This window comes from Gekko japonicus, unplaced genomic scaffold, assembly GCF_001447785.1.
Source record: "Gekko japonicus isolate JY-2015 unplaced genomic scaffold, Gekko_japonicus_V1.1 scaffold2157, whole genome shotgun sequence".
NCBI classification, from domain to species: Eukaryota; Metazoa; Chordata; class Lepidosauria; order Squamata; family Gekkonidae; genus Gekko; species Gekko japonicus.
Genome location: NW_015171569.1, coordinates 212,474 through 222,541, shown reverse-complemented (window position 1 = coordinate 222,541; position 10,068 = coordinate 212,474). Strand labels below are relative to the sequence as shown.

Here is a 10,068-nt window from a genome sequence, read left to right as displayed (position 1 = left end):
CCGCCGCCCCCAAAGCGAGGCCCGAGTGTTTTTTTCCCGTGTTTTTAGATTTTTGTGCACACCTGGGGACTGCCCCAAGTGTGCACAAAAATCTCCCTCCCCCCCCCAGGTGCCCCCGATGCGCAGATTTAGGTATCCGCACGCAGGGGGCACCTTTCGCTATTAGATATATAGATATGGAGCAGAGGTCCATCAGTGGTTATTAGCCACAAGGTATAGATAGGGACTCTGGGGCAAGTGATGCTGTCTTCTTGGTGCTTGGGGGGGGTCAACAGTGGGAGGGGAGGGCTCCTAGTGTCTTGGCCCCACTGGTGGGCCTCCTGATGGCACTGGTATCATTGTGTGACAGAGTGTTGGAATGGATGGGCCTTTGGCCTGATCCAACACTGGCATCTCTTATGTTCTTATTTGGAACAAACCCTCTGATACGTCAACATACATTAAAAGCAACTTGTTTGGGATAGGATACAAATTTGGGATAGGAGGAGGTCAAAATCAGCCCCACCTATTTCCCCACTCACTCATTTTCTAGACCAAAAGTGGTTCAAACCTCGTGAACATCACAAATCATATAAAACCTGGAAAACTAACTATATAGGTCTCATTTTGAGACTATATAGAATGTTAATCTCTATTGATGCTTCGAAACCTCCTTACTATATGAAAGCTTGGCAAACATTGTAATGGCTGCGGTCACACGGAACATTAGCCACGCTACAGAGACGGATTTTCCAGGCGCGATCACACCACCACATCTGGGAAGCGTAGAGCTCCCATGCTGAACCCGAGGCTTCCCGCCAAAGATGCGGGGTAAAAAACTAGTACCTCCGAGGTACTACGGCGCATGTGCACAAAAGGCCCTCTCCCACTGCAGCCAGGCTTGCCGCCTCTGAAGGGTCACTATGACCACTGTCGCGCAGGCGGTTAGAGCGGCTGTGATGAGGGGGCCTACCTCCCCCTCCATTGGCTATGCCTCGGAGCTCTGTTGGAGTCCGGAAGTGTCTGTCGCCCTCTCCGGTAAGCCCACCACCCGCCTACGAATGTGCAGATACGATTGCTCAGTCATGTGAACGCGCAAACTTCAGTTTTTTAAAAAATCCATCCCATTTGCCATGGAATCGGCACCTAGTGATTGCTAGTGTGATCGCGCTGCAGGATGGTCGTGTGATCGGCACCTTCCCCCTAAACACGGGACCTCGACGGGATGTCTGATCATGCAACCGCGCGTTATTTTGCTCCGGGGCAAACAGCCACGCTCCCCCCCCCCCCCCTGCGGGGGCACACAGCCCCGCTTCCCCCCCCCCCGCATTTTCCTGACTGGGGCCAATATTACTTTTTCGGAATCACACTGGTCCAAAATTTGGCGCTCCTATATTTTTACTACCAAATCAATAAATATTAGGACACAGTCTATCAAAATGCTTACATGCTAGTACATTAGATCACATGGACAGTGTTCCCTCTAAACTTAGTGTGAGCTAGCTGACAGTTTTTTTAGCCTCCAGCTCACATATTTTTGTCTTAGGCTGTGATCATACACACAATTAGACCCACCATAGGCATGAATGCCAGGCGGATTTAAAGGGTGCAATCAGACAACATCTGGGAAGTGCCCCATAGCTGTCAGCAACCCGTTCTGCTCTGTCGCAGAAGTGGAGGTAAAAGACCTCGGGGAAAATCCAATAGTAAATGAATTGCGACGGGCCACGGATGGACTTTCCCCTGTCTGATTGCTCCAGCGCACTCTCATGGCGTCGGGATGGTCTGATCAGGCCGTCCTGACTACGTGCCGTTTCTCCCCCCCTTCTCAGTATGTGCATCATCACAAACTCCATAGGGAGCCCTCAGTGCAGAGATGCAATTCATTGATTCCTCATTTAAGCACATCAAAAACAAACAGCAACCCCCCCCAGCTCACCCGCAGTTGCGTCTGATCACACAGTGGCGGGCTGTGCCCGCAGCTTCCAAGGACTATGTGATCGTGCAAGTGTAGGTCAAATTCCTCCGGAGAAAATAGCCTCGCTCCCCCCCGCGCTTTATCTCGTGCGCGTGACCGCATCCTTAGCTCAGGAAGGATGGCTTCAGAGCAAACTAATTTATGCAGTAGCCAAATTGCTGGGTCACAGCATAAAGTAGAATGATTCTACAGCTTAGAGGGACAGAAGCACATGAACCCATCAACTCAACCACTATGCTGGAAACGTGGAGAAATTGGCACATATTTGCACTGCTGGTGGCATTGTATCCACATAAATCCTGGCATAACATTTTGATTCAAATTAAACAAATTACAGGTTATTTACTTCCTATGAGACCAGAATTAATTGTATTAAACCTCTGGCAGACTAATAATATACCAAAAAGTATAGAAACTTGATAGCCATCCTGTTGGCAGCAGCAAAAACCACAATTGCTGCATCATGGAAAGACTTTAAACTCCCTTCAATTACCTCGTGGTATAAAAGGGTATGGGATCACTATACCATGGAAAAGATATCCAACAAAATTTCACCGATCCTGATCTCTATCAACCTCACTTTTTGGAGCAATGGTTCCCTGTTCTAGAGTATATATCTAACAATGAAAAATGCATCAATATTGCTTATCCAGCCAACTTCCTTATATTATAGTCCCCCTTTCCATAGAACTGATACCTCTTTTTGACTAAATCAAACTAGACTTTAACAGCAAGCTACTACAGTGTTTCTTTAACACTGTTGTATTGTTTACAGATCTTACTGTCTTTACCTTACACTGTTGTTATATTTGTTTGATAATGTTATAGTTTGTATTGTAAAAGAAAAATAAAAAGTTTTTTTAAAAAGACTGGACAAAGCAGAATTCACTTCTAAGTTACTTGTTCTTTCTTCTGTGAGAGCCAGTTTGCTATAGTGGTTAAGACTAGTGTTCTCTAACCTGGAGAACTAGGTTTGATTCCCCATTCCTCCACATGAAGCCAGCAGGGTGACCTTGGGGCAGTCTCAGCTCTCAGAGGTCTCTCAGTCCACTGACGTCTAGCTCACCACTTTAGTGGTGCATAACTCTGAAAAGTTAGAACATCAGCTGCCAGACAATCCTCAGATCTCTTGGCTATACAACACACACTGCCATACGATAATTATTAATTATTATTTGTTCTTCCCTCCTTTTGGTGGTTGTTGGAATCCTTGTAAACCCACCACCCACACATTACTTTCACTTGTGGCTACGATTCTCACTCCATTAATCAAACTCAGTAATTATCAGTCAAAGCTCATTTCTTTGCTCTTGTCAACATTCTTTAACCCCTTCTCAAACTGTCAAATCTCATAACCTAAGCTAGAGGTAAGAGAGTCATCATCGTGGGTACATCCTGAACTTCAGAACAAAACTAAAAACAGCTATTGATATCATTGTTGACATTGATACATTGCTCTAAGCTTTTGCATTGCTACAATGAAAACGTTATATGCTTTGCATTGGGATTTACAGTAGAACTAGTTTCAGGCGCTTTGATGTGCTGGTATGCAGTAGAAGAACAAGACACTAGTTCAGTAGCACTTTACAAACCAACAACATTTCTAGGATATAAGCTTTTGAAAGCCAAAACTCCCTTTGTCAGATAGTAGAAAACCAGTTCGTTTTAGACCAGAAGAGCCAAAACAGACTCTCTGAGTTTGGTCTCCCCCTGATGGTTGCCAACCAATCCTGCCAGCATGATAATGGCCTTAACCTTGTGCTTAAAATAATAAACCAGGCTTTTCTCCCTATTCGTTTCAGACAAGAGAACACAGCTCCAGCGCAGCTCCTTTTTAAAAACGCGCGCTCACGCCATCCGCATCGGGACTTCTGATATAAAACTGCACGAGTTTTCGTCTCTAAATTCCAACCCAATAGCGCTTTACCACAGAAATGTGAAAGCCTAGAACGACGTCATCAACAATAAGGGCCAATGGCCGCTTTGCGGTTTCTAGCGGAAGTTCAGGATGTGTATGACTCCTCCTTGTGTGGCTCTATGGACTCAAGAGTTGTTTCCGGTTCCGGTGGTGGGCGGGGAATGGTGCGGTGTTGAGAAACAGCTGCGGAAGCGTCGGAGATTGCAAATAGAGGGGAGCTCATTTGGCGCGTTGGTACCTCTGGGATGCCGAAGTAGAGCCTGATCCGCTCAAAATGCCGACCTTCGACCCCCAGTATGGCTTTCCGGAACGCAAGGAACGGGGTGAGCTGATCGTAGGGGGAAGAGGGCAAGGTCACCTTGGTAGTGTCGCTCCGTCCAGCAGCCCTTCCTGTTTCTTCTCGAAGACTTCACCTTGTGCGGCCCGTGACCCTAACCAAAGGTCCTCCCCACTCCAGCCCCGGCCGGGTAACTGGCCAAGTGATGAACGGCTACAACGGCGGAAAACATTTTCCCTGTTGGAGGTTTCCACCCTCGGCTTGGAGTGTTCCTACGGCATCATCTATGTGTCCCAGATGCCCACCTACAAGCCTACAGACACAGTTTGCCTACAGTGATAATTTTTCCAGAGGCATCGTTGTGAAAATACGTTGCAGCAAAAATAACCAGGAATTTAGTGGGATTTCGTAGCCTTTTCATCTGGCTGTTCTCCCCCCCCCCCCCCACACGTTCATAAATATGTCTGTGTGTATATAATATATTCTATTATGCAGTGAAGGTCATTAAGTGTTCTTGCTCCTGTCTCTCTGACTCAGTGTCATCTACATTATGGGGTTGTGAGACAAAAATGTGTTAGAAGAATCATGCAAGCCCCTTGGAAGGAGGATAGGGTAAAAATGTACTGGATAAATGGAAGTTTTGTACACCCAAAACCTTGTTGGCCTCTAGGGTGCTATAGACTACAAGCTTGTTTGTTTGTTTTTTGGCTGTTAAGTCCCAGCTGATTTATGGTGACCCTGTAGTTTTCAAAGCAAGAAATGTTCAGAGGTGGTTTGTCATTGCTTGCTCCTGTGTCATAACCCTGGTATTCTTTGGAGGTCTCCCATCTAAATACCAACCAGCACCAGCCCTGCTTAGCCACCAAGATCTGATGAGATCAAGCTAGCCTGGGCTATCCAAGCCTAAGTAAGTATAAAAACATGTTGGTCTTTTAGATGGCACAAGACTCCTCTTCATGCTGACAAAGTGGGCTTCTGTATAGTGCTTCTGTTCTATCCTTACCCTTACCAAGATTGGCTGAGTTGATGCAGGTAACCCTGTGTTGAGTCTCTGGCGGATGTAGAGAAATACCTGTGTTTTCCTAATACCCTGTAGAGCTGCTGAGTGTCAGAGCAGACAGTACTGAGCTAGGCGGCCATTTCATATGTCCTCCTTTATCCAGTACAATTAGGTCTGTCAGTCTCTCTTAGCCAATATGTCTAGATGAAATCTTTGCAATCGGGGAATATAGCTCTGAATAACAATTGCTTGGAGGTGGTTAGGAGTTGGAACAGCATGGAGAAGTTAATCCCATCATCCTTTGCTTGTAAGCTTCCTGGAATCATTTCATTAGCTACTGTGAAAAAGTGTACAATGGCATCTATGGACCATTACGTTCACATGTGCCAGTGTGTGCTAGAAGCATCCTGCAATTAACATTGTACATATTAATATGTATTGGGGTCCAAATATTCAGAGGTGTTTGTGTGGCTAGTGTGTTCTTCAGACTTTTGCATCACTGCTCCATATTAATGAGAAAGCTACATAGATACATTGTTCATCAGTAGTGGGCAGCAATGCAGGTGGCATGAGATAACCCATGCTGTAAACAGAGAATGGTAATGGCACACTTGCGATGCTTAAGGCATGCCGCTCCAGCCTTAGAACTCTGCATCTTTGCACTGCTTGCTGCAACTCCCATCAACAACCCTTATTAAGTTGGAGTACTTTGGATTTTAACTGGCAGGGGCCTATCAGCTTTAATAGGACAAGGCAGTTTAACTAGTTTATGAAACAAGCAGAATTATATTCCTTAGCAAAAATGGAAGTGAAGTAGTTGATGCTGATGAAGAGCTGCCTTGGCCTTGCTTCTGACCATTTTCTTCCCTCCAATTTCTTATGCAGTGATGATAGCGACACAGCAGCAGATGAACGATGCCCGGCTTCCTCTTGAGGAGCGGGATTATTGTGCCCATCATCTCATCAAGTTGATGAAATGCAAGCGTGACCATTTCCCCAATATCTTTGCATGCAAACATGAGCGCCATGACTGGAATTATTGCGAGCACATAGAGTAAGTGGCAACCCTACACACCTGCTTCTTTTTTGAGGCAGTCTAGAAATGTCTTAGGAGCTGTGGTGGCTCAAGTGGTTAAAACGCTGAACTGCAGGCTGTGAAAGGTCAGCAGTTCGAGACCCGGGTGCCGCATGACAGAGTGAGCTCCCGTCTCTAGTTCCAGCTCCTGCCAACCTAGCAGTTCGAAAGCAAGAAATTGCAAGTAGATAAATAGGTACTGCTTCGGTGGGAAGAACAGCGTTCTGTGTGCCTTGGTGTTTAGTCATGCCGGCCACATGACCACGGAAACGTCTTCGGACAGTGCTGGCTCTTCGGCTTTGAAACGGAGATGAGCACCGCAACCCTAGAGTCGGATTCGACTGGCTTTCGAGCAGTTATTTACCTTTACCTTTAGAAATGTCTTACCACCACTTGTGTATTGCCTAGAGATTAACTTTCTCCTACCATGTAGAATGCAGCAAGACCTGGTAGAAGAAGTGGGGTGGTGAAGGGTATTGTCACAAACACTGTGGTGTGGTTGGGTGAGATAAAAGGAAACTGTGTTATGATGCTCTGTCAGCTATGCTTTAATACTGAACCTGGACTGGCTTCTTTGCTCTGTTTGGGAGGGGGCATTCATTTCAGGTCTGTAAAATCAGCTTGCCAGTATTCGAGACAGTAATTTATTTTCTCCTATCACTTGCAAGGATACAACAAAGGATGCCTTACTTAAATCAGTAGCAGAGACTTGAGAAGAAGACATCAACTGGATATCTAACACCATGTTCTTAAAGCTTGTCTGGGTTCCAGACTATAAAATGTGGCATGTGGGGTAATTTATCATGTGGAATTCAGTTTAACACACTTGCTGGTCCTAATAATGGGATGGTTTGGCAGGAGGGATTACATTAGTGGTTCTTCAGTGGACACTTACAGATCCTGTAAAGTATTCAGAAATGTGAAGGACAAATGGGGCGAGCAATTGGGATTTTTAGGCAGTCCCTTTTCACCACTTGCAGTGGCTTCTGACAACCAGCCAAGGATAGTTTTATTCTGTCCACCCTCCCAGCTCTCTCTCTCGGGTCCTTAAAAAGTGGCACACAGCAAATGCAGATCAAGCCTCATATTAAGGAGGTGACTCTGTAACATATGCATATATCAGATTTAACTATACGGTTTCCTTCTCTGAAATGCTGTTTTTATGTCCTAATTTTTTACTTATGAGTCTGATGGGCACTCAGATAGATGCTCCTGTGGCTGGTCCCTGCTTGAGCCCTCTCTTTGTGCTATATCCATTCAGGCACAGGGCAGACTCCTCTTTGTCAGTGGCAGCACCAGCATTGTGCTGACTGCCTTCCATTAAGAAATGTAAGGCCATTATGTTTAGGTAGGCATTTTACAGTTGATTTCATAAGGAGGGTGGTCTTTTTGAGACAGATTTCTATAACTGTTTTTGTCTATTACCTGTTAACTGGGGTATTTATTTCATTTTTGGTAAGCTGCGAAAAGAGAAAATATATTAATAGAGGTCGTTTTTTGTACTTGGGGATGGTTGTGGATTAAATGTTAAGAACCGCTAGGTAAAATACCCCACAGTGTGACCTGTACCTGTCTGTTCTCCCATAGCTATGTCATGCGCATGAAAGAGTTTGAACGGGAGAGACGCCTTCTGGTTAGAAAGAAGCGCATTGAACAAAAGGAAGAGGCGGCAGCAGCATCTTAACTGACTTGAGAGTCCTTCTGCAGAGTCCTTCTACAAGCCTGCATAATTCTCTAGGTTTGTTATGTTGGAAAATAAACTTTATCTTGCATTTTCATCTGGAGTTGCCACTCTGTGGTTCATGGGATAAAAAGGGGGTGTTAAAACTAGTGCATGTCTCTAACTTCAAGAATGCGGGACTTCTGGCACAAAGTTCTTAGTATCTAGCTGCTCTTGATCATGTGTTCATCTTTAAAAGGGAGAGGGGGGGTTAGTACCCTTCCAGACTAAGAACTAGTCAAAAGTTGCACAAGGAGACTACGAAGTACCAGCTGTTGTAGGTGTTTGGGTAACAGCCCCATTGCCTCTGGGTAAAGCTCATGCATACCTTGGCCATTACAACCCTAAATCCAGCTGTAATCTCTGTGTTCGGTAACTGTACATTTTACTCCTGATCACCCCTAAAGAAGCTATATTTTTTATACTGGTATTACATGAAACCTTTTAATTAGGCCCTTCTTGAATTATCTCTGAATACTAAAGTCCTGCTCTCTGTGCAGAAAGTGAAAAGTTACAGGTACAAAAGGGAGAAAGGCTTCCTCATACAAGGGGGAACCCCAGTCATGCATAAAATGAGTTTCCCATTCACTCCTAAAATAGCTTCATTCTGTTGAATTGTACCAAGGCTGAATGGTGGCAAGCCACGTGCCTGGTCCCTAGGCTGGTGAATGAGTGATGTACAGGTGACCATTCTGCCACAAGAGCATCTTTCAAGCACCTCTGCAGCACCAGTGATGGATATGGAAAGGAAGGAACGTGGGGTAATTGGCAGAAGGGCATAATGATGCATTGGGGGCATTAATAGGAGACAGGAAGTTAAAGGCAAAGAACAGCCTGAAGAAGTTAAAGGATAAAAAGGAGTTGGAGGGAGGAGGATGGTAAGAAGGAATATAACAGATGAACTGTGTAAAGGTAGGGGGGGTACAGGAACACTAGGGAGGAAGAGAATCAGGAAGTGCTGTGGAGAGGTCTAATAACGGTGAGAAAAACAAGGAATCAGTAACAGTGTGGATGAGGATAGAGAAGGCAGAGTTTAGGGGAGGGGTGGCCAAACTGGCTCGAAAGCCGAATAACGGCTCTTTCACACATTGTGTAGCTCCCAGCAGGGCGGCTGGGAAAGCGAAATATAATTAGCAAACAAATATAATTGGACAAATAAATATCATTATCAATATCAGGTTTTGCTGCTCTTATTATTATTATTGTCAGTCTCATTTAATGTTAATAAAAAGCAAATTTGCATATTTCCCAGTAAAAACATGTAATATTTATTCATGTCTTGCGGCTCTCAAACATCTGACATTTATTCTATGTGGCTCTTACATTAAGCAAGTTTGGCCACCCCTGTTTTAGGGGAAAGGAAGGGAAGAGGCATGGGGAACTGATCAAAAACACATAAAAGAGGACAAAAGGAATTTGTGACTTTGCAACAGAATGCTACAGGTTGTTTTTTGCTTGCTACCTGTTGACTTCATAATTCACAACCTGTGCTGCAGTTTCTGTAAAACTGAATTTAAGGCGTAGGTGAGAGTAGCAAACATCTGCAGCATCTTTTTTTGAGTCCCCACTTACTTAGTATAGAAACAGTTTATTTGCTTTGTAGCTATTTATGTAAGGCTGTAACTTTTAAACTGTAAACATTCCCCACCCCCCAAGAAATGGAGACTGGGGCATTTTAGTCTGGCTTTTTAGTGTAGATATAAGGACATGCTGAAACTATAAATAAATTGATAAAATTATGCAAGCTTTGTAATTTGGGCTGCGGTCACACGGAGCATTAGCCACGCTACAGAGACGGAGGATAGGCGGATTTTCTGGGCGCGATCACAGCACCACATCTGGGAAGCGTAGAGCTCCCGTGGCGAACCCGAGGCTTCCCACTGAAGATGCGGGGTAAAAAACTAGTACCTTCAAGGTACTAGTTTCCGGAAACCATGGGGCAAGGGCGGGCGCCTGATCGTGTTTTCGGTGGTAGGTCGTGGCATCCAGCGCCCGCCCATGTCCTGTTGCTAAAAGGTTCCCCCCCCAAGTCTCCACGGGATGCGCACAAGCACCCAACGGTGCATGCGCACACTTTGTTTAAAAACAAACAACACAGCCCCCTCCTCTTTTCCGTACCCC

General features: G+C 45.1%; 1 protein-coding gene across 1 annotated transcript; it reads left to right on the top strand.

Moving 5' to 3' along the window:
• The first annotated feature begins 4,015 nt into the window (after window positions 1-4,015).
• On the top strand, window positions 4,016-7,973 carry NDUFB7 (NADH:ubiquinone oxidoreductase subunit B7). Its single transcript, XM_015419798.1, has 3 exons — window positions 4,016-4,198; window positions 6,038-6,206; window positions 7,815-7,973. The coding sequence occupies exons 1-3, from the start codon at window positions 4,150-4,152 to the stop codon at window positions 7,909-7,911; spliced, it is 315 nt and encodes a 104-aa protein (XP_015275284.1). The 5' UTR covers window positions 4,016-4,149; the 3' UTR covers window positions 7,912-7,973.
• The last annotated feature ends 2,095 nt before the right edge of the window (window positions 7,974-10,068 follow it).

Bases quoted from the DNA above. Each gene is read 5' to 3' on its own strand.
- NDUFB7 (XM_015419798.1), top strand. From the start codon at position 4,150: ATGCCGACCTTCGACCCCCAGTATGGCTTTCCGGAACGCAAGGAACGG. The intron at 4,199-6,037 runs GTGAGCTGATCG...TTTCTTATGCAG, and splicing joins TCCGGAACGCAAGGAACGGG to TGATGATAGCGACACAGCAG. The intron at 6,207-7,814 runs GTAAGTGGCAAC...GTTCTCCCATAG, and splicing joins AATTATTGCGAGCACATAGA to CTATGTCATGCGCATGAAAG.